This window comes from Micromys minutus (assembly GCF_963924665.1).
Source record: "Micromys minutus genome assembly, chromosome: 5".
Classification (NCBI taxonomy): domain Eukaryota; kingdom Metazoa; phylum Chordata; class Mammalia; order Rodentia; family Muridae; genus Micromys; species Micromys minutus.
In genome coordinates this window covers 49,704,816-49,731,818 of record NC_137974.1, presented here as the reverse complement: position 1 = coordinate 49,731,818, position 27,003 = coordinate 49,704,816, and the positions used below count along the sequence as shown (strand labels likewise).

The 27,003-nt window shown below is 51.7% G+C and overlaps 1 protein-coding gene across 1 annotated transcript; it reads left to right on the top strand.

Annotated features, from left to right (window-relative positions):
* The first annotated feature begins 941 nt into the window (after positions 1 to 941).
* Positions 942 to 25,926, top strand: C3 (complement C3). The gene is made up of 41 exons (XM_080917063.1): positions 942 to 1,062; positions 2,101 to 2,290; positions 2,784 to 2,946; positions 3,035 to 3,105; positions 3,728 to 3,822; positions 3,920 to 4,002; positions 4,101 to 4,191; positions 4,276 to 4,378; positions 4,531 to 4,657; positions 4,756 to 4,871; positions 4,957 to 5,103; positions 5,625 to 5,834; positions 5,960 to 6,166; positions 6,542 to 6,700; positions 6,840 to 6,969; positions 7,509 to 7,580; positions 7,757 to 7,957; positions 8,576 to 8,684; positions 9,129 to 9,214; positions 9,810 to 9,952; positions 10,144 to 10,356; positions 11,343 to 11,409; positions 11,501 to 11,587; positions 12,670 to 12,873; positions 13,335 to 13,410; positions 13,696 to 13,855; positions 14,497 to 14,595; positions 15,016 to 15,172; positions 15,905 to 16,068; positions 17,312 to 17,470; positions 19,376 to 19,435; positions 19,544 to 19,634; positions 19,755 to 19,806; positions 21,520 to 21,607; positions 21,708 to 21,797; positions 22,733 to 22,838; positions 23,191 to 23,280; positions 23,673 to 23,756; positions 25,345 to 25,428; positions 25,547 to 25,682; positions 25,774 to 25,926. Exons 1-41 carry the CDS (start codon positions 983 to 985, stop codon positions 25,913 to 25,915), a joined length of 4,992 nt encoding a protein of 1,663 aa, XP_080773189.1. The 5' UTR covers positions 942 to 982; the 3' UTR covers positions 25,916 to 25,926.
* Positions 25,927 to 27,003: the final 1,077 nt, after the last annotated feature.

The window sequence follows — 27,003 nt, the reverse complement described above, 5'->3', positions numbered from 1 at the left end:
GTGTGATTCTGAGGCTAACACAAACACCTACAATTCTGGTTCAGGGGATCCAACATCTTCCAACCTCTGCAGGCATCAGGAAGCACATGATACATGAACATACATACAGGAAAACACGTACATATAGAGTAAATATTTTAAAAAGAAAAGAAACCATGTCGTGTAGCCCAGGCTGGCCTTTAACTTGCTACATAGCTGAGGCTGACCTTGAACTCCTGACCCTCTTGCCTCCACCATCTAGTGCTGGTATTTCAGATGTGTGCCACTGAGCTGCATTCCAAAGGTTTGGTAATGCCCGGCAACTAGGGAGGTAGAGGCAGGAGGCTTGCTTGAGGGCCGGAGTTGAGAACTGTTTAACACCGTGGTCCACCTTCCTTCACCGCCATCCTCCCACACAGTATGATGCAGTGCTGACCCCCAACCATAAAATTATTTTGTTGCTACTTCACAACTTAAATTTGCCACTGTTATAAATTGTAAGGTACCCAGGGTACACAGGGCATACATTGCGCATTCTGGAATGTGTCTCTACCCACTTGTTGAGAACCACTGATTTAGCAAGCCCTGGGGGTTAGGGAGAACCACATAGACGTGCTGGGTTACTGGAACCCAGCTAAGTGTGGGAGGAGGTCACTCTGGACTTCAATAGTGTCTGGTGTACCAAGTACAACAGGAACCAGCCCACGTTCAGCATGTATCTGACCTTGACCCCCAGAGAAGCCTGAGCCCAGCAGGTATTTTTGAGCTCAGGGAAATGGAAATGTGCCTGGGGTTACTCACCCCAAGACTTGTTGCCCCAGGCTTGTGAAGAGCTTAGGAAACTGTGTTGCGAAATCTGGGGCAGCCCCAGGGGCAGGAACAGGGAGGGACCAGAGAGGAGAGCCACATAAAGAGGCAGAGTCCACAGCCCCTACTCACCACTGCCCACCCCTGCCCCTTCCTCACTCCTCACTCCTCACTCCTTCCACCCTTGTCCTTCACGATGGGACCAACTTCAGGGCCCCAGCTACTAGTGCTACTGCTGCTGTTGGCCAGCTCCCCGATAGCTCTGGGGAGCCCCATGTAAGTAGTTACCTTCTGGGGTGGGGGGTGCACTTATAGAATTTAGGAGGCACCTGAGTGAGTGTGGCTTTGTGGAGGAAGACAGGGATGTTAAGAAATTGTGCCAGAGGCTGAAAGACGAGTCAGTGGGTAAGACGTCTTGCTGCATAAACACAACCTTAGTTCAAAGTCCCAGTACCCATGAAAAAGTCAGGAGTGGCCCCAAGAGCCTGTGAACCCACTCGGTGGGGCTGGAGACAGGATACTGGGGCTTGCTGGCTGCCAGCTCATTGCCAGGTTCAGAGAGAGGAGACATTGGCTCAAGGTGTGTATATGGGGGGGGGGGGGCATAGAGCAGGATACTTGACACCCTCCTGTGGCCTCCACACACCTGTACACACTTGCACACACTCGTGCGTGCACACACACACACACACACACACACACACAGACTATGAATGTGAGTGTTTGTAAGGGTATTTACAGTCTTATGTTCGTAGAACCCAGGTATTGTAGTGTTGGTGTGCCTACTTATGAAAAAGAAGGTCTATAGATTTTAGGTTGTCTGTGATGTCTTGTGGTTTAGGTGTTGGTAAGTTTAAGATTTGAGGACTGGAGAGTTGTTGGGGTTCGTAGCCCTTGTGTGGACTGTCAAAAGCCAAGCTCAGATTACACGGACCTGTCTTCCTGGCTACTCTGGAAGCCCAGGCAGGAAGTGTGCACATTCTAGTCAAGCCTGGGCTACAGAGTGAGTTCAGAGCTAGCCTGAACAACTTAATGGAGATGCTGTTTCCAAACAGAAAAGTGAGAAGAGGCTGAGGTGTAGCTTAGTGGTAGAGAGAGCACTTTCTCAGCACAAGCAAAGTCCCTATGGCTGGTACCCAGTGCTGAAGCCAGGGAAAGCCAACTTCTGCTGGCTGAGGGAAAGTGGGCTGTGGCTTGGTACCTTCTCGCGTGGGGAGGACCGTGGACCCAGCCTGAACCCTGCAGAACTAGCGACTGGGCCAGCCAAGTGAGGACTGAAGTCTCAGGCTAGAGGTGACATCTGTTCCCACACAGGTACTCCATCATTACTCCCAATGTCCTGAGGCTGGAGAGCGAAGAGACCATCATACTAGAGGCCCACGATGCTCAGGGTGACATCCCAGTCACCGTCACCGTGCAAGACTTCCTAAAGAAGCAAGTGCTGACCAGTGAGAAGACAGTGTTGACAGGAGCCACTGGACATTTGAACAGAGTCTCCATCAAGGTGAGCCAGGAACTAGAGAACCGCAGTCAGCCACAGACAGCCCCTTCCAGTCTGGCCTGGGTCCTCCTGGCTGCCTCTGATATCATCCTCTGAGCTCCTCCCCTCTGAGTCCCTCCCCTCTTACCTTCTGGGTCATTGCTTCTCCCCCAAGTCTCCTCCCATCAAACCCTCCCCTTTGAGTCCCTCCCCTCAGATTCCCTCTCCTCTGAGTCCCCTCCCCTTTAACACTCCTCCCCTTTAAGACCAGCTCCTCTTAGTCCCTCCCTTCTACTTCTTCCCCTCTGAGCCCCCCCACTTGAGACTCTCCCCTTTGAGACCCTCCCCTCCAAGTGCCTCCCCTTTAAGACCCTCCTCTTTCCGTCCCTCCCCTCCCCTCTGAGACCCTCCTCTCTGAGACTCTCCTGTTTGAGGGGAGACCCAGAGATTCTGGAGGATGCTCTCTGGACATGGCTCCCTGCCACATACTCCTAACTTCCCCCTGGCTCATTTGTAGATTCCAGCCAGTAAGGAATTCAACTCAGACAAGGGCCACAAGTTTGTGACGGTGGTGGCAAACTTCGGGGCAACAGTAGTGGAGAAAGCAGTGCTAATAAGCTTCCAGAGTGGGTACCTCTTCATTCAGACAGACAAGACCATCTACACACCAGGCTCTACTGGTAAGTGCTGTGGGAGGCTGCTCACACCAGGGCTGGAAGGTTCTCCCAGAGCCTAAGTTCTAACAGGACTCTCTGCTTGTCTCCCCAGTCTTCTATCGAATCTTCACTGTGGACAACAGCCTACTGCCAGTGGGCAGGACAGTCGTCATCACCATTGAGGTACTAGCTACTGAGTTTCCCAGAGATGGATACCCTCCCCTTCATGTCCCCTCTCCTCCGAGACCCAGTCCATGGGCAAATGGCTACACAGAAAGATCAGTGCACAGACCTAGGAAGACCCATAGGTCATAGACTGAGGAATCCAACTCCAGGGAAACTCCCTGAACTTCAGTTTCCCTGTCTGAATATTAGAATATATTAATAGTAATTCTGTATGGTCTCCCTATTACCCCCTGTGGCTGCCACTTCTTTAGAGTCAGTCTTCCTTTCAAGGCACAAGGTCCTGCTCAACCTGCCCAGTTTCCTTCCTGCCTTCCTCCTCCGTCTCTTGCCCCCTCTGTGCGTGACACACACACACACACACACACACACATACACACACACACACACACCTCATCTATTAAGTGCTCAGGCTTTTGCTGCATTAACTATAAACATAAAAGGAAATGCACAGAGAGGTTGAACTATTTACCTGAGACATAGAGATTATAAGTTGCACAGCAGGGATTTGAACCTAGGCTGAGTTACCCAGGTCTGTGTTCTTAACTGCCACCTCAGTGAACATAGATGAGGTGGTTGTGCCTCTGAAGAGTTGTTTTTAATCCATATACCTTTCTTACAGACCCCCGATGGTGTGCCCATCAAGAGAGACACTCTGTCTTCTCATAACCAATATGGAATCTTGCCTTTGTCTTGGAACATTCCAGAACTGGTCAAGTATATCTGGGTCTCCAAAATGGGTGCTCCCCTGCCCCAGGAGAGGGATGGGGAAGAGGTGCTTGGAGGCCCTGCCACATTCCTCATCTTCTTGCAGCATGGGGCAGTGGAAGATTCGAGCCTTCTACGAACATGCACCGAAGCAAATCTTCTCTGCAGAGTTTGAGGTGAAGGAATATGGTGAGTCTTGGGACAGCCGACAGGTTGGGGGTGTGGCCATTGCACTTAGGCTGCCCTGACAACCATGCCAACCCCATCATCTTCATGCCCCACCCCAGTGCTGCCCAGTTTCGAGGTCCTGGTGGAGCCCACAGAGAAATTTTATTACATTGATGACCCAAAGGGTCTGGAAGTTTCCATCATAGCCAGGTGAGGGTGAGGATGAGATGGGGGTGTGTGTCCTCAGCCACAGCCAGAGAAGTCTCCAGGACCCCAAGTCTCCTTGTCTCTCAGGTTCCTGTATGGGAAGAACGTGGACGGGACGGCCTTCGTGATCTTCGGGGTCCAGGATGGCGATAAGAAGATTTCTCTGGCCCACTCCCTCAAGCGTGTGATGGTACTGCCGCCCCTTCCAGAGCTTGGCAGCCTATGCCACACCCCTCCATCACCCCTGAGCCCATCCCGCCTCTTAGCCCCTTCCAGGTTCTCACCTTGCTGAACCAGGTCACCCTCTCTGAGCTCCTCTCCTCCCCGGCCTCCCCTCTGCAGATCGAGGATGGTTTGGGGGAGGCAGTGCTGAGCCGACAGGTGCTGATGGATGGGGTGCGGCCCTCCAGTGCAGACGCCTTGGTAGGGAAGTCCCTGTACGTCTCCGTCACTGTCATCCTGCACTCAGGTGAGGCTTGCTTTGATGCAGGGCTAGCAAGGCTAGTCTGAGAGAGCCTGAAGGGCTGCTGGGAAGCCTGCCCTCACTGGTACCATTCACCTCCTCAGGTAGTGACATGGTAGAGGCAGAGCGCAGTGGGATCCCAATTGTCACCTCCCCATACCAGATCCACTTCACCAAGACACCCAAATTCTTCAAGCCGGGCATGCCCTTTGACCTCATGGTAAGATCCAGGGCCAGTACCCACTTCCACTTTTAGTCACTCGGATCACACTGCCTGACCCTTCTCTGCCTGACTCTGTCCACAGGTGTTTGTGACCAACCCTGATGGCTCTCCGGCTGGCAGAGTGCCAGTAGTCACTCAGGAATCCGATGCACAGGCTCTCACCCAAGATGATGGTGTGGCCAAGCTGAGTGTCAACACGCCCAACAACCGCCATCCCCTGACCATCACAGTGAGTGCCTGGAGCTCCAACCCTGGTCTTCACAGTCAGAGAAACACAGGGTTTTATGACACTTTCTATGGTTCACCCAGAGGATCCCATGTTGGTGTAACAAGACAACCTGACAAAAACCACCGAGGAAGAAATGTATATTATGGCTCATGGCTGGCAGCTCAGAAGGAGCACACAGCAGCTATTCACACTCCATCAGTGTGAATAGTGAATGCTGGTGCACACTCCATTGGTGTGAATAGTGAATGCTGGTGCACACTCCATCAGTGTAAATAGTGAATGCTGGTGCATAGCTCACTTTCTCCTTTTTATTCAGTCCAGTCCACTAGCTCACAGGAGGACGGTGCCACCCACACATTTAACGTAACCTCCTCAGCAGCATGGCCAGAGCTCCTCACCTGGCTGATTTTAGGTGCATAGCAAGCTGTCAATCAGTATTAACCACAGCAGAGCCCGTTGTGAGCGTCTCAACCCGGGCAGCTCTGGGAACCACCATGCCTGTGTCTGGATTCCTCACCCAGGTCCGCACCAAGAAGGAAGGTATCCCAGATGGACGGCAGGCCACCAACACGATGCAGGCACAGCCCTACGGCACTATGCACAACTCCAACAACTACCTACACTTGTCAGTGTCTCGAGTAGAGCTGAAGCCAGGAGACAACCTCAACGTCAACTTCCACCTGCGCACAGACCCTGGCCAAGAGCCCAAGATCCGATACTACACCTACCTGGTCTGTGAGCACTAGGAGCCTCAGCTCCTCCAGCACCCCAGGGATTCCTGCCCAGCCCTGGGGTCTCCTGTACTCATTCTCCCTAGCCCCGTCCTGGTTCTTATGCCAGCCGATTTTCCCTTCAGGTTATGAACAAGGGGAAGCTACTGAAGGCAGGCCGCCAGGTTCGGGAGCCTGGCCAGGACCTGGTGGTCTTATCCCTGCCCATCACTCCAGATTTTATTCCTTCCTTCCGCCTGGTGGCTTACTACACTCTGATTGGAGGCAATGGCCAAAGAGAGGTGGTGGCCGACTCTGTGTGGGTGGATGTGAAGGACTCCTGTGTAGGCACGGTGAGTGCCCCCTTCTCTCTTCCTACCCCCTTTTCCTTTTTTAAAGAGAGTCTCATGATGCAGCTCTGGCTGTCCTGAAATTCAGTATGTAGACAAGCCTAGGCAGAGCTCACAGGGTTCTGACTGCTTTTGTCTCCCCTGAACCCCACCATTTGCAACCCCCTTTTCTCTTCTCTACCCATGTTCTCTCTCTTCTCCTCTCTCCTTTGCTCATCTCTTCTCCCCCACCACCCCCACTGTCTCTTTTCCTCCCCCCTTCTCTTCCCTATGTTCTCTCTGCCTCCTTTTCTTCCCTCCCTCCCTCCCTCCCTCTCTCCCTCTGTGGGTTTTCTGGGATTAATTCTTCCCTGTCTTGCTTCCCCATCCTCTCTATAGCTTGTGGTGAAGGGTGACCAACGAGATAACCGACAGCTCTTACCTGGGCGTCAGACAACTCTCAGGATCGAGGGAGACCGGGGGGCCCGAGTAGGGCTAGTGGCTGTAGACAAGGGAGTGTTTGTGCTGAACAAGAAGAACAAACTCACACAGAGCAAGGTAAGCACCTGCGTCCCTCAGGTCTGTCAAGGGCTGGATGTCAGGGTAAGGAGAGGTGGGGATGGCATGGTTAATCTTGATGGTGGATTGGTGGCCTCTTTCCACCCCCTCTATTCACCCTATACCACCCCACTTGCAGATCTGGGATGTAGTAGAGAAGGCAGACATTGGCTGCACCCCAGGCAGTGGGAAGAACTATGCCGGTGTCTTCACAGATGCAGGCCTGGCCTTCAAGACAAGCCAAGGCCAGCAGACTGATCAGAGAGCAGGTGAGAAAAGAGGCCGGGGTAGACACAGGAGGGATGTGCTTTCAAACCTAGATGCCCATATCCTGTAAGAACAGGACCCTACTATCAAGAGACTGGATCTGCCCTTCCTCCAGTAGCAACACCTGTCCATCCCTGTTTTGCTTAAAATTAGTTTTTAATTGCAATAAATTAAAGTGGTGTGTGTGTGTGCTTTTTTTCTGTGTATGCACATGTGCATTGTGAGTGCATTTTGTGTGAGTGCATTTTGTGTGTGTCTTATGCACATGCAAACAAAAGCAAATGCATGCGTGCACCATGACGTGCATGTGGAGGTCAAAAGACAACGTGCACCATTCCATTGTGAGAACTTCTAATTTGTGGATCCTGGAGATCAAACTCAGGACATCTGGATTAGCAGCAAGCCCCTTTATCCCATGAGCCATCTCACCAGCTTTTTATTGATGCTTCTTGAGCCTCAGTCTCTTCTACTACCAAAATGGTGCAACCATCACACCCCAGCCTTACCCTGTCCCTCCTGTCTCTCTCTCTCTCTCCCTCAGATCTTGAGTGCACCAAGCCCGCTGCCCGCAAGCGCCGCTCAGTGCAGTTGATGGAAAGGAGGATGGACAAAGGTTAGGAATCCTCTACTGACCTCATCCCCATGCATCACCCACATCTATCCTGTTAGAATTGTGCATGAGGAGGAGAGGGTTGCCTTCCTTGTCCTGCCCCAGGGAAGTTCTACCTGAAGTCTGGTCTGATGCTCTCCTGATGGCTAAGGCTAACCCCAGGTCTGGGCCTCCCACAGCTGGGCAGTACACGGACAAGGGTCTGCGGAAATGTTGTGAAGATGGCATGCGTGACATCCCTATGAAGTTCAGCTGCCAGCGCCGGGCACGCTTCATCTCCCAGGGCGAGAGCTGCACGAAGGCCTTTATAGACTGCTGCACCTACATTACCAAGCTGCGTGAACAACACAGCAGAGACCGCGTGCTGGGCCTGGCCAGGAGTGAGTGATGGCTTGTAGGGTAACACTGGGTGGGTGGATGGGGGGACACACCTGCCCAGTGATGGGTGGCTGCACCTGTTTGCTGGAAGGGTGGCCCAAAGACTGTGCCCCAGCCCTGTCCCCCAGGGAGATAGAAGGAGGAGGGTGGGCTTTATACCAAAGGGATGACTGAGGGAGGGAACCAAGGACTTTTCTCACGCTGGGCATCAGGTTTTCACACCTATACCCCCAGCCCACAAAGCAATGCATCTTCAGCAAGATGAAGGTAAATTATCCTACAATCAGTCTACATTGAAGCCAGGTGTGATAGCGCATGCCTGCCATTTTAGCACACTGTAGGCTGAGACAGGAGGACTGCTGTAGGTTCCAAGCCAGCATGGACTACCTAATGAGTTCCCGCCCAGTTTGGATGATGCTCATCTTCATAGCAACACATCTGTAGAAAGTGACTTTAGTTTTAGTTCCTGGGTGGAGAGAGGAATCCCCACAGACCAGCGTGTCTGGGGCTGGTGGGAACTCTCACGCAGTGGTGAATGCATTTGTGCACCTCAGAAATGTTTGCAAGGGAACCAACTGCAACGTAGTGTCTTTTTCCAAATCGAATCCACTTACCGTCAGGTGACATGGATGAAGACATAATTCCAGAAGAAGATATTATCTCTCGAAGCCACTTCCCAGAGAGCTGGTTGTGGACCGTAGAAGAGTTGAAAGAACCAGAGAAAAACGGGTATGCTCTCTGGTCAGTGAACAAAGGTGCTGGCCACCAAGATACACCACTTGACCCACATGGTGGAAGGAGAGAACAAAATCCCACAAACTGTGCTCTGACTTCCACATGAACGTCGTGGCAGAAGGATGCCACACACACTTAAATATAAGCAATAAATATATTTCCTAAAGGGAGGAGGGGTGAAGCTGGGACTCTCCCATTCTACATCCTTGCCTGAGGGCAGAAGACATCCTCCCAGACCAGCTCATTTGCATATGCTTTGCATGTACCTGCCAAGTTCCTTTCTCTGGATTCACCATGGAGGTCCATGGGCTGAGCTAGCAAAGCCACAGGTGCAAGTCGGAGCTCCTGTCTAACCTGTCCCCCAGGGCCTCCACGACAGCACCGCCCCCCATCTTGATACATCTTACCACTTAATTTTTCAACTTCTGTCCCATGCAGAATCTCTACGAAGGTCATGAACATCTTTCTCAAAGATTCCATCACCACCTGGGAGATTCTGGCAGTGAGCCTGTCGGACAAGAAAGGTACAGGAGGGGCTGGGAAGATAGCTCAGCAAAGAACTTGCCCTGAGCTGCATCTGAAGAACCAACATAGAAAGCAGGGAGTCACAGTGCTCCTTGCAATCCTAGTGCTGAGGAGTGAGAAATGGGAGGCTCCTTGGGGCTTCCTGGCCACTTAACCTAGCCAAGCAATGAGCTCCAGGGTCAGTAAGAAAGTTCAGTGGTTAGAAACATTTGGTGATCTTGAAGAGGACCAGGTTTGCTACCAGTGCCTGCTCAAAACTCCCTGCAGCTCCAGGAGATCTGGCGCCCTCTTCTGGCCTCTGTAGACACTACACTGAGATGCACACAAACTGAAGACAGCACTCAGTGTCAACCTCTGGCCTCCACATGCGCGTGCACCCATGCACACATGTGCACATGTAAACAAATGAGGTTGGACACAACTGTGATACCAGCACATCTGGGATTTGCCAATCACACGTGCATGCGTAGTCTTCACCTTTCTGCAGATGGGAACAGCCATGGACAGCCAGGGAACTTGAACCAGAAGCCTGCTTTTGTCTCCCTGTACAGCCCCCCTACCCTGGACCCTTGACACTCCTCTTTCTGCCGACAGGGATCTGTGTGGCAGACCCCTATGAGATCACAGTGATGCAGGACTTCTTCATTGACCTGCGGCTGCCCTACTCTGTGGTGCGCAACGAACAGGTGGAGATCAGAGCTGTGCTCTTCAACTACCGCGAAAATGAGAAACTTAAGGTGGGAGCAAGTCAAAGTTGAAAGGGGGACCGGGACCCAAGAATCCACCTTCCCTCACCTGCCCTGCCCCTCCCTCTCCTGCACCTCCCTCTCCTGCCCTGCCCCTCCCTCCCTCACCTGCCCTGCCCCTCCCTCCCTCATCTGCCCCGCCCCTCCCTCCCTCACCTGTCCCGCTCCTCCCTCCCTTGCAGGTGAGGGTGGAACTGTTGCACAACCCAGCCTTCTGCAGTATGGCCACCGCCAAGAAGCGCTACTTCCAGACCATTGAAATCCCTCCCAAGTCCTCTGTGGCTGTGCCTTATGTCATTGTCCCCTTGAAGATCGGCCTTCAGGAAGTGGAGGTCAAGGCTGCTGTCTTCAACCACTTCATCAGTGATGGTGTCAAGAAGATACTGAAGGTCGTGGTGAGTCCTTGGAGTACCTGCTGCTCTAGCCTTCAGATCTCCCTGCTGCTGACCTGGGCTCTGGGGCACCGAGGATCGTCTTATAGAAACTTACAACTGGCTAGGCTTCAGGGTGTAGAGCACCTGATTAGTTCATGCAAAGTTGAAGCTCCATTTCTAGCACTTTGTAAACCAGGTATGGAGTTCCAGCACTTGGGAGGTGTGAGGCAGGGGGATCATGAATTTGAGAACAGAGGGGTAACTTAGTGAGACCCTGCCTCCAGTTTTTTAAAAAGTAAAAAGGGCCCAGGGAGATGGCTCAGCTGGCAATATGGGTTCAGAGCTCCAGCACCCTAACAGAAGCCAGAGGAAGTGTCTCACCAGCCAGTCAGCCGAGCAAATTGGGTCTTCAGATTCGTCAAGAGACTCTGTCTCAAAAGAAAAAAATTGAAGAGGGATAGAAGACATATGGCACTGACATTTCACACACTTGCACACACTCATACACATGCACACTCATACACATATGCATACCTGTATACACATACACACATGCACATCTTGCAAACTCTCACACATACATACGCAAACATGCACATGTACACCTCACACTCACGTAATGCACACTCATACCCTCACATTCACATACACACTGACACATACATACTTGCACATACACACAGGCACAGATATTCATCTACACATGCACACATACATGGTACGTACACTCATGCACAGATACTCATACATACACAAACATGCACACCACACATTCACACACATGCATACTTACATGCGCACTCACATGCACATGCAAACATGCACACACACTTACAAATACACACATGCACATGAGTATAAGGTAGGCATTTGAAGCACTTCCTCCTTAAAAGTTGAGACACAAAGAGGTTAAGTAACTGGTCTCAGTCATGCAGGCAGAGAGGCAGAGGACTCTCTCTGCTGTCCATCTGTGTGTCTGTTGCCATGTTATCCACTGTCCTCCACAGCCAGAAGGAATGAGAGTCAACAAAACTGTGGCCGTCCGTACACTGGATCCAGAGCACCTTGGCCAAGGTGAGGGGCAGGCAGAGAGGGCAAGGTGGGGTACCGAGGACGAGCTGGAGGAAGCTGGTGCTATCCAAGTCTTCACCCGCTCACCCTGCAGGGGGAGTGCAGAGAGAGGATGTGCCTGCAGCAGACCTCAGTGACCAAGTGCCAGATACAGACTCTGAGACCAGAATTCTTCTGCAAGGTAAGAGGGCCTTACTATGCAGGGGCCAGGGCAGCTGGGAGCCATAGCTGACTGAGCTCCATCTCGTGGGTTGGGGGTGGAGAGAGAAGAGAATAAGGAAACGGAGGAAGACCCTGGACCAAGATGCCTGATCCAAATCAATTTCAAGTTGATTGGCCTGGGACTCATTTCTTAACATACTGCCACCCCATGCCTCAGTTTCCCCCTATGAAAAAATAAATGCAATGATACAATACTGTTTTAGTCACTGTTCTATTGTGAAGAGACACCATGACCAAGGCAACTCTTATTAAAGGAAGCATTTAATTGGGGCTGGCCGATAGTTTCAGAGGCTTTGCCCATGCTGATGAAGGCAGGAAGCAGACAGACGTGGGGAGCAGCAGCTGAGAGCTTTGCATCCTGGTCCACAGGCAGCAGGCAGAGAAAGAAAGGGGCTGTGGCTAGACTGGGCTTTTGAACCTCAAAGCCCATCACAGTGACACACCTCCCACACGGCCACAGCTCCGGTTCCTTCTAAACATAGCTGCACTGAGGACCAAGCGCTGAAACATATCAGCCTCTGGGAACCACTCCCATTCAAACACCACAGACACTCTCTGCCTTTTTTGCTGTGGGGTTGAGCCATAGCATTTCAGATCCCCCACTTCATCTGAAACAATGCTGTGGGTCTGCCCGTGGGAGCTTCCTGCAGAAGTCAGTTTAGCCAACAGCATTGCTGGTAAAGACAGTCGAATGAGAAGCCCTATACATCAAGAGCAGAGGTTCTGCTACTCTTGACTGGATCCAGGAAGACCAGGGGGACATTGTCTCCTCAGACAAGCACTCATAGAGAGCTAGTAACAGTGGTTTGAGGATTATTTGTGATTCTATGTGGAGTTCTCCAATGGACATGAGCAATGAGCTGTCCGTGACTACGGCCATTGTTTTACCTAAAAGTGAAATTAAATGTCAAAGATGGGGTACAACCTTCCTCCAAACCCACACAGAACCTCAACACACAGCCTCCTGCAGCCACCAAACCCTAGGCTTCCTGTGGTCAGAGACTGTCTTGAACAGGCCTTTTCCTCCACCATTGGCTGCAGGGACCCCCGTGGCTCAGATGGCTGAGGATGCTGTAGACGGGGAACGGCTGAAACACCTGATCGTGACCCCCTCCGGCTGTGGGGAGCAGAACATGATTGGCATGACGCCCACAGTCATTGCGGTGCACTACCTGGACCAGACCGAACAGTGGGAGAAGTTTGGCCTGGAGAAGAGGCAACAGGCTCTGGAGCTCATCAAGAAGGGTGGGGCCTGTGCTGCACCCCTCCTCCCTAGGCCTACCCTCCTCAGTCTTCCCCCAGCCTCATCCCTCTTCCCAAGGCTATGCCTCTCCTCCAAGCCCCTCCCTTCTCCTTTCTTCAGAGATGGCTCCCCTGTCTGATCCCTGGGCCCAAGCTGAGTCCTCTTTTCAGAATCCACGCCTACTTGCACCTTCCTGCCTCTCTGCACACTTGTCTCACCCCGTGCAGCACCCTGTCCGTACTGTCCTCAGTGAGACCCTCCCACACACTCTGCCCTTCCTCTCTTAGCTTTTCCCGTCCTTAAAATCCCCTCCCTCCCAGGATCCTGGTCCGATCCTCTCTGAACCCTTGTCCCACCTCACATAGGCAGCATCCTTATCCTGCCCTGTGTCTCCCACTGTCTATCCTGGTCAGCCCAGCCACCAGCCCACTCCTTCCTTTGGTGACCCTGTTGTTCCTTACAGGGTACACCCAGCAGCTGGCCTTCAAACAGCCCAACTCTGCCTATGCGGCCTTCAACAACCGGCCTCCCAGCACCTGGTAAGCAGGTGGCCAAGCTGGCTTCTTCTGCCTCATCATCCACCTAAGCAAAGCCTGAATCCCTACCAGTGGCAGTCTGGCCTCTTTCTGTCCACAGTCAAGGCTGCAGGGACCGAATCAGCCTTAGGATCCTTTATGCACAAGCTTCATGCAGCTCAGAAATTAGAAATCCAAACTGAGTGACTCTAATACCAATCCTCTCTGCTCATTGGTGGGTGAAGATGTCAATCTATATACTAAAAACAATTGATTCTCAATGGGTGTCCCTGTAATTCCTATCCCCAGGCTGACAGCCTACGTGGTCAAGGTCTTCGCTCTGGCTGCCAACCTAATTGCCATTGACTCCCACGTCCTGTGTGGGGCTGTTAAATGGCTGATTCTGGAGAAACAGAAGCCAGACGGTGTCTTCCAGGAGGATGGACCTGTGATTCACCAAGAAATGATTGTAAGAGGCAGGCAGATTCCAGAAAGATGGGTAGAGGGTCCCGGGGAGAGGGCAGGAGAGAACACCAGCTACTTGTTTATTTGGTGGTGGGGGTTGGGGGAGGAAGCAAATAAAACTGTAAAACACTGGAAGCATTCTAAGAACCCAGAGGCTGACAGACCCAACATCTGCCTGTCTCTGCCTACCCAATGCTGGAATTACAAGCATATGCCAGCATATACAAATGCTTTTTTAAAAAAAAATGTGGGCTTTGTAACATCAGGCCCCTAGGCTTTAGCCATTTCCCCAGCCCCTGTTAACTGTTTTGACTCATGGGATTTACTATTAGCCCTGGGCCTCTCAGGAGGCGGCCCCACCATAAACCAAAGAACACTTCTTTGTCTGTGGAGCACTGAGCAGCTTGTCCTTCCTCCCTGTTGGACAAGAAGCCCTGTGAGGGCTAGAGTCCATATTTGCTTTTCCTCAGCCATTATTCTGGGGAGAGCAGTACAAGGGGACCCTAGTAACAGAGACTGAACAAACAATTCAATTGATTCACAAGAGAGAGTTTGATCCTCCTGGGTGGCGAGTTGAGCCTGGGTGCGTGATAGCCAGGCAGGGACAAATGAACAAATGAAGGCGTGATTCTGCTCCTTTCACAGGGTGGCTTCCGGAACACCAAGGAGGCAGACGTGTCGCTCACAGCCTTTGTCCTCATTGCACTGCAGGAAGCCAGAGATATCTGTGAGGGGCAGGTCAACGTAAGTGTCCTCTCAGCCCTCCTTTCTGTCGCCCTCCCCAGTTGTGATCAAATACTCTGACCAAAAATAGCTTCAGGTCGGAAAGGGTTTCTTTCAGCTTATAGCCCCAGATCACAGACCCCTGGGCAGAGTCAAGGAAGAGACTCGAAGGCTGGTGTGTTTGCTGTTCCATACAGCACTGCCTCAGACCAAGAACTCACCTTACTCACAGCCAAAGAAACGATGCTATTTGCTGGCTCAATGGCCAGAGTGCTCTAGGCACATAAAAGTATTCAACAAAGAGGTGCCACACAAGTGTCCCCAACAACTAGGAAACTCTTAAAGCCAGATACATCAAAGACAAGGGAGCCGCCCCAAAACACAAATACTAACCTGGTGGCCCAGAAGTCATATGAGACCCCCACCATCTGTCTCTCACAGAGCCTTCCCGGGAGCATCAACAAGGCAGGGGAGTATATTGAAGCCAGTTACCTGAACCTTCAGAGACCATACACAGTGGCCATTGCTGGGTATGCCCTGGCCCTGATGAACAAACTGGAGGAACCTTACCTCAGCAAGTTTCTGAACACAGCTACAGGTGAGAGATCACCTCAGCAGAAAGGGGTATGTGCATGGGTGGGTGAGGGGTCACCTCACAGGGAAGGGGTATGTTAGGGGGAGATGTTGAAGGGTCATCTAAAGGGTAAGGGGTGTTTGGATGGGTGTTAAGGGGAGCAATGCTGGAGCATGAGAGTGGGTCTGGACACATACTCTGAGCCGGGATACATGGCTCTTAGCTGAGATGAGAGATACACAGCTCACACTGAGCTGCACTGGAGGCCTCTAAAGTATGCTGACATTTCAGTGTAAATCACACAAGAGGCCTGCTACATCTTTCATTCAACCACACACACTGAGCATGTAAGTCCAAGGAAGGAGAAAAGGTGAGTGCGGCTGGTGGACTAGGTATCATTATAAAATTCCCCGATGGAAGCAACGCAAGGGAAGAAGGGCTCTGTTCAGCACAGTCAAGGGGGCGATCTGCTGTACCGGGAAAATCAAGGCAGTGGGACCGAACCAGGAAGCAGAGAGATAGCCACAGTTCTGCCTGTGTTCTCCATCTTACAGTCTGGTATCTCCACCCCGGGGAATAGTCCTGCCCACAGTCGAGATAGGTCTTCCCACATCAGCCAACACACTCAGAATACTCGGATTGACACTCAGCACTGAGCTCCAGGACACTGAACATAAGCACAGCCACCTGGTCCTGGGGAAAGGGTCACCGCCAGGCTACATGGGCAGTGGATGAGAGGCTGGGGTATCTCTGCAGATCGGAACCGCTGGGAGGAGCCTGGCCAGCAGCTCTACAATGTGGAGGCCACATCCTATGCCCTCCTGGCCCTGCTGCTGCTGAAAGACTTTGACTCGGTGCCCTCTGTGGTGCGCTGGCTCAATGAGCAAAGATACTATGGAGGCGGTTACGGCTCAACCCAGGCAAGTGGCCCAGAGCTCCAGTGCTTAGTTCCCATGTCTCCCCACGGAGACACCAAGGCCCAGGCATGCAGCTCTTGTGCCTGAGGAGTTTGGGGGCTGCAGGCAAGCTGAGGAACTGGAGCACATGCCTTGTTCCTGTATAGATTCTTCACCCGCTAGTTCCTGATGTCCCCTCCATGTTCTCATCAAAATGTTCTAGGTCATGATCCATGTTTCTAGGCCCCCCAATGTCACCCTAACTGGAGATTTGTAGATTATATTTCTAGTTTCACCAGGGTCTTAATGCCCCCTCACTAGAAAGTTCTAGATCATGACCTCAATTTTACGAGACTACCAGTGTCCTCATCTTTCATGTGTGGGCTCTAGGTCATGTTCACAGTTTCACTATACTCACTCCCAATGCTTGTCACTGGAGGGTTCTAGATTACGTCCCTTGCTCCAAGGGACCTCCAATGTTCCCCTCTCTCATCTGTGGGTTCTAAATTATGTCCTCTATCCCACCTGGTTCTCAAATGTTACCCTTTCCCCGGGGTGAGTTCTAGACCAAGTTCCCAGTTCCACCCAGGCTCTTCCCATCATTTGTCATGCATGAGTTCTAGGGCAGTGGTTGGGGTGTGCTGGGGAGAGGGTGGTGTACAGGCCCTAAACGAGGACACTGCCCGGAGTCTCTTTGTCTAGAGCTCTCCAGGGGATGGTTTTGGCAACTTAAGGCAAAAACAAACTTGGGGTTCAGCCTGGTCTTTCTTTCTCATGGACTGTCAATCACTTCTTAGCCCTTGCTCCATCCTCAGAGTTTGATGCCTCCACACTCCAGTTGTATTCCTTTTTTCATGAGATGGTTCTAGACTAATTTCTGCCCTCCTAAGCCCTATTCTAAGACTCCTTCCTCTTGATGGGTCTTACAGTTGGATTTTCTGGTGGAGTCTGACTTGTTTTTATCATTGAAAATGTGTGAACAAAAGCTGACCCCTTGGAGAGGTCTAGTGAGGTCTTCCGTATTCAGTGAGCTCACTGTTCGCTTCACGCTCTGGTGGGTTCTAGACCACAGAGTGACAGCTGACCAGCCCAGACCTGAGCTGCTCTAATGTGGAGCTCTGGGATATCCGCCCCTCCCACCTCTATCTCTTCATTCTCCAGCTTTTCTGTGTGTGCAGCTGATGCCATAACTCTGACCTACACATCATCATCTCCCCAGCACACCCGGGTAGAACAAAACCTAACCATCCTATCCCATGGGTTCTAGGCCACCTTCATGGTATTCCAAGCCTTGGCGCAATACCAAACAGATGTCCCTGACCACAAGGACTTGAACATGGATGTGTCCTTCCACCTCCCCAGCCGCAGCTCCCCAACCGTGTTTCGCCTGCTATGGGAAACTGGCAACCTCCTGCGATCAGAAGAGGTACAGCCTTACCCCACCCTCCCTCATTTTCAACCCTCTGAACCTGCCAGGACTGTCGGAAGGAGGTCAGATACCTGTCAGGAGATACCTGTCAGGAGATACCTGTCAAGAGATACCTGTCAAGAGATACCTGTCAGGGCCCTCAGAGCCAGAGGACGCTGGCCTCTGTGTGTGTGCTTGTGTGTGTACAAGTGTGCTTACGTGTGTGTGTGTGTGTGTGTGTGTGTGTGTGTGTGTGTGTGTAGACCAAAAGACAACCTTAAATGTCATTCCTCAGGTGCTGCCCACCTTGTTTGTCAAAACAGAGTGTTTAACTGGGCTGAAATTCATTAAATAAAATAGGCTAACTGGCCAGCAGTCCCCAAGGATCTCCCCCCCAACTACCCCTATCTCTGTCTCCCCAGTGCTGGGATCTCAGACCTATGCTTAGTTTGTTTTACATAGATTCTCAGGATCAAACCTAGGCTCTCATGCTTATAAGTCAAGCCTCTTATCCACTGCACCCCCACTCTTGTCCACTGTACCATCCCCTCTTGTCCACTGCACCCCAACTCCTGTCCACTGCACCCCAACTCCTGTCCACTGCACCCCCACTCCTGTTCACTGTACCATCCCCTCTTGTCCACTGCACCCCCACTCTTGTCCACTGCACCCCTACTCCTGTCCACTGCACCCCCACTCCTGTCCACTGCACCCCAACTCCTGTCCACTGCACCCCCACTCCTGTTCACTGTACCATCCCCTCTTGTCCACTGCACCCCCACTCTTGTCCACTGCACCCCCACTCCTGTCCACTGCACCCCCACTCCTGTCCACTGCACCCCCACTCCTGTTCACTGTACCACCCACTCTTGTCCACTGCACCCCCACTCTTGTCCACTGCACCCCCACTCCTGTCCACTGCACCCCCACTCCTGTCCACTGCACCCCCACTCCTGTCCACTGCACCCCCACTCCTGTTCACTGTACCACCCACTCTTGTCCACTGCACCCCCACTCCTGTCCACTGCACCCCCACTCCTGTCCACTGCACCCCCACTCCTGTCCACTGCACCCCCACTCTTGTCCACTGCACCCCCACTCTTGTCCACTGCACACCCACTCCTGTTCACTGTACCACCCACTCTTGTCCACTGCACCCCCACTCCTGTCCACTGCACCACCCCCTCTTGTCCACTGCACCCCCACTCCTGTCCACTGCACCCCCACTCCTGTCCACTGCACCCCCACTCCTGTCCACTGCACACCCACTCTTGTCCACTGCACCCCCACTCCTGTCCACTGCACCCCCACTCTTGTCCACTGCATCCCCACTCTTGTCCACTGCACCACCCCCTCTTGTCCACTGCACCCCCACTCCTGTCCACTGCACACCCACTCTTGTCCACTGCACCCCCACTCTTGTCCACTGCACCCCCATTCTTGTCCACTGCACCACCCACTCTTATCCACTGCACCCCCACTCTTATCCACTGCACCCCCACTCTTATCCACTGCACACCCACTCTTATCCACTGCACCCCCACTCTTATCCACTGCACCCCCACTCTTATCCACTGCACCCCCACTCTTGTCCACTGCACCATCCCCTCTTGTCCACTGCACCCCCATTCTTGTCCACTGCACCCCCACTCCTGTCCACTGCACCACCCACTCCTGTCCACAGCACCATCTAAAGCTGGTCCTAAAGTTGGCTCTTTTTTTTCTTTTTAAGATTTATTTTTATGAATACACTGTTGCTATCTTCAGACACACCAGAAGAGGGCACCGATCCAACTACAGATGGTTGTGAGCACCATGTGGTTGCTGGAAATTTAACTCAGGACTTCTAGAAGAGCAATCAGTGCTCTCCAACCCCCTAAAGCTGGCTTTTAACACCCCCTCTTCTCTCTCCCAACTCTGCAGACAAAGCAAAATGAGGGCTTCTCTCTAACAGCCAAAGGAAAAGGCCAAGGCACATTGTCGGTAAGAAAGGGGATCCATATCTGCCATGTCCACCACCTTCCCCTGTCCACCTCCATCTCCGTCCCTGTCCATCCCTTGCTCTCAGGAAACTTGCTTTCATCTTACCAGGTGGTCACGGTGTATCATGCCAAAGTCAAAGGCAAAGTTGCCTGTAAGAAGTTTGACCTCAGGGTCACCATAAGACCAGCCCCTGAGACAGGTAAGAGGAATAAAGACCCCTCCATTACCTTCCAGCCCCACTCCTGTCCTATTGCCTGCACTCCTCCTGAATCAGGACCCAAAGGCACCTTCCCCTATCTTTCTGTTTCCATGTTTGTAGCCAAGAAGCCCGAGGACGCCAAGAGCACTATGGTCCTTGACATCTGCACCAGGTAAGGATCCTGTTCCCTGGGGACGCATCCTGGTTACTTGCTGGTCTATGTACACTGGTGGAGCATCTTCTGAGAGCCAAGGCCAGGGCTGTGAAGCAGGAAATGGCCGAGGTAGACTCAGGCAAAAGCTTCAGGAGAGAACTCTCTTCCCAAGAGCTCTTATATGACAGACTCTCCAAGACGATCATTAAAAAAAAAAAGATTTATTTATTCATATTATGTCTATGACAACACTGTAGCTGTCTTCAGACACATCAGGAGAGGGCATCGGATCCCATTACAGATAGTTCTGAGCACCATGTGGTTGCTGGGAATTGAACTCAGGACCTCTGGAAGAGCAGCCAGTGCTTTTAACCACTGAGCCGTCTCTCCAGCCCCTAGACAATCTTTGTTGAAGCAATTCTTGTATCTTTATTCCTTGTGGATAGGGTCTTCTGTACATTTTGGAGTAGGCTTGGATCTAAAAGCTTGGTCTGAGATGATAGGGATGCCTCATCTGTATGAGGAGGGGCTTCCAGATGATGCCCCTATGTGACTAATTGTCATGGTCTTTTCCATGGGAGGCTGTGGTCATGTGACAGGGACCTGGTCTGGAGTAAGTGAAATGCCCAAAGTCCTCAAGTCTGAGGGTCCAGGGTTTCTGAACCCACCCAACCTTACCAAGTTTTCTGCCATGGTCCCCTACCCACAGTTTTTCTCTCCTCCTTTAGAAAGACTTTTTCATCGTGAGTGGTGTTGGGCCGAGCCCCTGCTTTGTGCACACAGCAAGTGCTGTAACCATGAGCTGCATCCTCAGCCCATGTCCTCCTTCATTAACACCACAAGCTTGCATCCTGACCACACAGCCCATCTCTCAGATCACCAAGGAAACCAATGGAGGCCCCCATACTCTCCCTCCTAAAGCATCATTGATACAGTGGTCCAAAAAAAAATTGCAAGAGGAATTTTTATTTTTCTGTGTTTCCTCTTTCCACAATCATATGTATGCATGTGTGTATGTGTATGTGTGTGCATGTGTGTGCATGTCTTTATGCCTTAGCATATATGTGGAGGTCAGAGTATAACAGGAGTTGGTTCTCTTTCCGGCCATGAGTGTTCTGCCGGTTGAACTCAGGTTGTCAAGCATAGTGGTTATAGCACCTTTACTCACCGGACCACCTCACTGGCACTCCACCTTCTTCTTTTACAACTTGTCCTGGAATTTGCCAAGTACACTAGGCTAGCTGAGCAATGAGCCCAGAGTTCCTCTTGGCTCCTCATCGCCAGGGCTGGCGCTATAAGCATGGACCAGAGAAAAGCTCAGTGGTGAATGGTGCTGGCCAATGCAGTTGATCTTTTGTTCTTTTTATCATGGACAGCGGATGGTCAAACTCAAGTCCTTACAGTTAGACAGCAAGCACTTAGCAGGTTAAGCTGTCAAGCCAGCCTGCCACACCAACCCTCCACACTGCTATGGTTTAGTTTAGTTTACTTACTTTAAGGTTTTCACTCACTAAGTAGCTCGGGCTAGTTTCAGCTGTTTTCCCTCCCAGGTGCTGAGACAGCAGCATGACCTGCATGCCCAGCTGCATCTACTTTGTGTTGCTTTAACACAGTGTTTTTCAAACCAGACGCTTCTTCGGAGCCTGGGTCTGATGAGACCCCTCATGCAAGCGCTGGCCCCGGGTGCCAAGCCCATCCTGAATGCCGACAATGTTTTTCTGCCATTCGCAGGTACTTGGGAGATGTGGATGCCACTATGTCCATCCTGGACATCTCCATGATGACTGGCTTTGTTCCAGACACAAACGACCTGGAACTGGTAAGGAAGCTTCGGTCTGGGGCCTAGGAAAGGAACCTGGGGTCTGGAAGAGGCTGCAGGGAGACAGGGAGGGATTTTTACCAGCTTCGCTCTTCCCTAGCTGAGCTCTGGAGTAGAAAGATACATCTCCAAGTACGAAATGAACAAAGCCTACTCCAACAGGAACACGCTCCTCATCTACCTAGAAAAGGTAACTCCTATTCCCAGGGAGGCTTCTGTGCCTCCTTTCCCCTTCCTGACTGAGTTTCTCCCCCCATCTTGATATCTAGCTCATGCTAGCCCCAGGCTTTGGAACACAGGATCTGTGTAAGAGGGGATAGAAGAAAGTTTGTAATATAAGGTGACCAATTCAAGAGTGTCCCTTTCCCCCTCTAGTCTGTTTGCGCTCCGTGATCAGGGACACAAACTCCTACCTATGGCTCTGTAATCTCCAGGATCTTGGAGTTTTCAGCAATAGCATCAGAAAAGTACTGGGTTTGTATGATTGTGAATGCCAGAGTTCTCAGTGTAGCCTGAACTGGTCCCAAACCAGCAATCCTCCTGCTTCACCCTCCCGGGTGTTGGAATTAGAGGTACCTGGCTGTATGTGATGCCTTTGTCATGCCGCTGTCACAGTGCCCTTCGTTTTGTTCTAACAGAATACCTGAGGTTTATTAAAAAATAGAGTAATTTAGCTCAAACTTTTGGAAGATAACAGCTCAAGACTGGTTGATCCCGCTGTCTAGCCTCTAACAAAAACCTCCAGGCAGGAGAGAGTACAAGAGAAAGGCCACATACTACAGGTAGAGCCAAGAGAGGTCCAGGAAACCAGACTCATTATTATGGTGAGTCACCATCACAGTAACAAATCCACTGTGCTGAAACCTGGCCCTCTCTTCTCAAATAGTCAATAATCCTCTCCAAACGTGGTCACCTATGACCTTAAAGGCTCTATCTACTTAATACTTCTGAGGCTATGGTCTAGATGAAGAAAAATCACATCCAAACAACAGCAGATCGATAGTTAGCTGCGGGCCAGAGCTGGGTTACCTGGTCCCCCAGTTTCTCTAGCAGGGCCCCAAATGCCAGGAGTGTGTCCTGGGCTCCCTCTGTGACACCCACTGACCATCCCCATCCTTCCCTCAGATCTCACACTCTGAAGAAGACTGCCTGTCCTTCAAAGTCCACCAGTACTTCAATGTGGGACTTATCCAGCCGGGCTCTGTCAAAGTCTACTCCTATTACAACCTGGGTGAGCAGCCAGGACAGGGCGTGGTGGCTGAGTCACCCTGGCATCTAAGGATCCTGAGGAATCCGTATGCTGAGATTCAGAGTCCTAGGATTTGGAGGGTTGGAAAACTCGGGGTCCAACTACTTGCAGAGATCTGGAGGTTGAGAGAGCCTTAGAATCTCGGGGACCTAGAATATGACATCGGAAGGTTCCAGGACTCTAAATAGAGGTTTCAAGAGACCATGGTCTGAAAGAACAAAACATCAGAAAGCCCAGGGGCTGGGTGTCACAGGCTCTGAGTGTTACAGAATCTGAGGTTGGAGACCTTGCATCTCATGGCCCTCTGACCTCCTTCTACGTCTTCTCCCCGCAGAGGAATCGTGCACCAAGTTCTATCATCCGGAGAAGGACGATGGAATGCTGAGCAAGCTGTGCCACAATGAAATGTGCCGTTGTGCTGAGGGTGGGCACTAGGAGGGTGTGAGGGGCGGGCCCAGGCAGGACACACCCACAGAGGTGTGAGGGGAGGGCCCAGGCAGGACACACCCACAGAGGTGTGAGGGGAGGGCCCAGGCAGGACACACCCACAGAGGTGTGAGGGGCGGGCCCAGGCAGGACACACCCACAGAGGTGTGAGGGGCGGGCCCAGGCAGGACACACCCACAGAGGTGTGAGGGGCGGGCCCAGGCAGGACACACCCAAAGAGATGCTCTACTCCTTTGAGGAGGGAGGGCCTTGAAGCTTCACCCAGGGGACTTGCAGTAGGATAGGTTAGGTGTTCCTTCTGAAAGCAGACCCAACACAGGGAGTGAGTTGGGGGTGTACTCAAGAGCCTGTATGTACCCCACCCTGCAGAGAACTGCTTCATGCATCAGTCACAGGAGAAGGTCAGCCTGAATGAGCGGCTAGACAAGGCTTGTGAGCCAGGAGTGGACTATGGTGAGTATAGCTGCTGGTGGATTGGGCCATGTGGAGCGAGTGTGACAGGATGTGACCAGTGGGGAGCAGCAGTGGTGGTGCTTGTGTCCCTCTGAGGCTGTGACTGCAGGTGACTGTTTCTTAGGGGACATGTATAGATGTGTAGTGAGAGGGTAGTCTGTGTTCTGTGATGTCTTGGGGGAGACACAACAGTTAGAGCACTGATCATCCATGTCCAGCTTGCCGAGTCAGTGAGTTACTAGGGTCACCCGTAAGAGCTGGAGTAAGGGGTTCCCTGCAGGAGCACAAAGACTGTGGGTGGGGTTGGTAGCTCTGTTCCTATGGCTCTGGGTGCCCAAGCATTTGATCCCAGCATCTAGGTAAAAAGCTCAGCATGGTAGCACATGCCCTGAACCCAACCATAGGTGAGGCAGACATGGAGGTTCTCAGCCCAGCAAGCCACACCAGTGAGGTCAGGGTCTCAGTAAGACCCTGTCTCAAAACACAAGAGGCAGAGATGGTTCTGTGTTAGAGCACTCCACCTCAGGCTCATAACAGCTCCAAAAGATCCTACACCCTCTTCTGGCTTCTGTGGGTTCACAGACCCATGAATCAAACAAAAAGGAGAAAGGTGTCCTCTAGTCTCCACACACATGAATGTGCACATGTGAGATTCAGTGGCTTCTCGGCTGCTGTGATAAGCAACTTGGGGAGGAAAGGCTTTATTTCATCCTACAGCTCACAGTTTTCCATTAACTGTGATGTAGGAACTGCAGTCAGAGACCACAGCGGGCTGCTACCTTTCTTACACAGCCCAGGCCTACAAGCCTAGGAATGGCACTGCCCACAGTGGACTAGCCCTTCCTTGTCAGTTAGCAGTCAAAATGCCCCATAGACATGGCCATAGGCCAAGCTGATGAAAAATTTCTCAGTTGGGTTTCCTCTTCCCAGAGTTGTCAAGTTGACAACTGATACTATGACATGTAAGCATGCTCACACACACAGAGTAGCTACTACACTGCCTGTAGCTTTGGGTGTAAATTGCACACAGCTGAGTGAATTAGACATGTGTTGCGACTGTGCATGACTTTGCATGGCTGTGTGAAACAGTGGTCAAGCATGACTTTGGATAAGAATCATGGCCATCATGAAAATGACTGTCCTTACACATGGCTCTATCAGGTGTGGTTTTGCAGGATTTCGCGGTTGCATGAAACTGTTGTTGCGGCATTGCGTGGTGAGCAGCTCTCTCTGTGTGTATGGATACTTACTTACCTGTAACTAGCCCTGTGCAGGGAGTGTGTGGCTATGAGTGTACACGTAGGTCTGTAGCCTGGAGTTGCCCCTAGCCTCAGTTAGAAGACTTTACCGAGAACGGCTAGGCCTGTAGCCGTCTCTAACTACTGAGAGACCGATGACTGAGGCCACACATGTGAGCGTGGCTGTGGGTGGCCTGGTTGGGGACAGACTGACAGTGGCTCTGACTCAGCAGTATCTCTGCTGGTAGGTATGTGTACGTGTGTGTTGGGGGTCACATGGTCGGGTGCATCTGCTGATGAGGGCTTCGTGACCAACCCTGCTCAAAACCCTCATTGCCCCTCCCCCACAGTGTACAAGACCAAGCTAGCCACGATAGAGCTGTCAGATGATTTTGATGAGTACATCATGACCATCGAGCAAGTCATCAAGTCAGGTACCCAGCCCTCTGTCTTCCTGCCTCCCCAGCCTGCCTCCCCAGCCTGCCTCCCCAGCCTGCCTCCCCAGCCTGCCTCCCTTTGCCGGAGCTCAGCCTCCCCGTACCTGCTCTGCAGGCTCAGATGAGGTGCAGGCAGGGCAGGAACGCAGGTTCATCAGCCACATCAAGTGCAGAAACGCCCTGAAGCTGCAGAAAGGGAAACAGTACCTCGTGTGGGGCCTCTCCTCCGACCTCTGGGGAGAAAAACCCAAGTAAGTTGCCACCCTGCATGTGGGTGTGGCTGCCCCTCTAGCCCCACCCACTGCCCCAGGAACCTGCCCTCAACTGCTCTCCCTTCCTCAGCATCAGCTACATCATTGGGAAGGACACCTGGGTGGAGCACTGGCCTGAGGCAGAAGAATGCCAGGACCAGAAGTACCAGAAACAGTGTGAAGACCTCGGGGCTTTCACAGAAACAATGGTGGTTTTTGGCTGTCCCAACTGATGGAAGCCCAGCCCTCCAATAAAGCTTCAGTTGTATTTCACCCACCTTTCAGTCTGGAGTCGCATGCTTGTGTGTGTGTGTGTGTGTGTGTGTGTGTGTGTCGGTAGGTAGAATGTGTGTACGTACATATGGACACCAATATTCTTTTTTTTTTTTTTCTGTTTGAGTTTCTCTCTGTAGCCCAGGCTGTCCTGGACCTTGCTCTGTAGAGCAGGCTGGCCTCAAACTCAGATTCACCTGCCTTTGCCTCCTGAATACCGGGATTAAAGGCATACACCACCACAGCAGACACTGTGTTTTTTAAGTTTATTTTATCTTTAAAATATGCACTAATTTAATGTGTGTCCATATGAGTTTATATGGGCCACATGACTATAGGTGACCTCAGGGGCCAGGAGAGGAAGCTGGAGCTACACATGGTTATAACCCAGGTCCTCTGCAAATGTTCTTTACTGCTGAGCCACCACTCCAACCCCAATAAGTTATCAAAATCCTGTCTGTGTCTATGTGTAGTACACATGGAGGCGAAGAGGGCTTTGGATATCCTGGAGCTGGAGTTACAAAATTATAGATACTGGGAACGACCCTGGGGCCTTTTCGAGAACTGTTTGTGTTCTTAACTGTATCTTTCTACAGGGGGAGAAGCTGTAACTAATATCTGGTTCCCTAATTGGTCCTTGATTTAGTCAGTAAAGAAGGTGGAAGCCATTTGCTGAGGGAAAAGTAAAGGTGGGACTTCCGGGTTCCAGGAGGAAAAGGGCGATGTGAGAAAAGAGAAAGTGGCTTTTGTAGCCGTGCATTGGAACAAGAAAAAAAACAATAGTCATGTAAGATCTTGGGGAAATTTGAACCTGAGGCTTTACCACTGGTGATACTGGCTGGCATAGATGAGCTGGTAGAGACTAGGTGGTAGAGGTTAGCTGGTAGAGGTTAGCTGATAAGTTTAGGGCAGGAGATTCTATGCCCAGCAATTGTGATATCTGACAAATTCCAAAATAATAAAGCTGTCTAATGTTTTCATTCTGCAAAGCTAAGGTGGGCAGAGAAAGAGAGAAACCAAGAGGGGCTGGTGGAGTGTAGACAGCAGC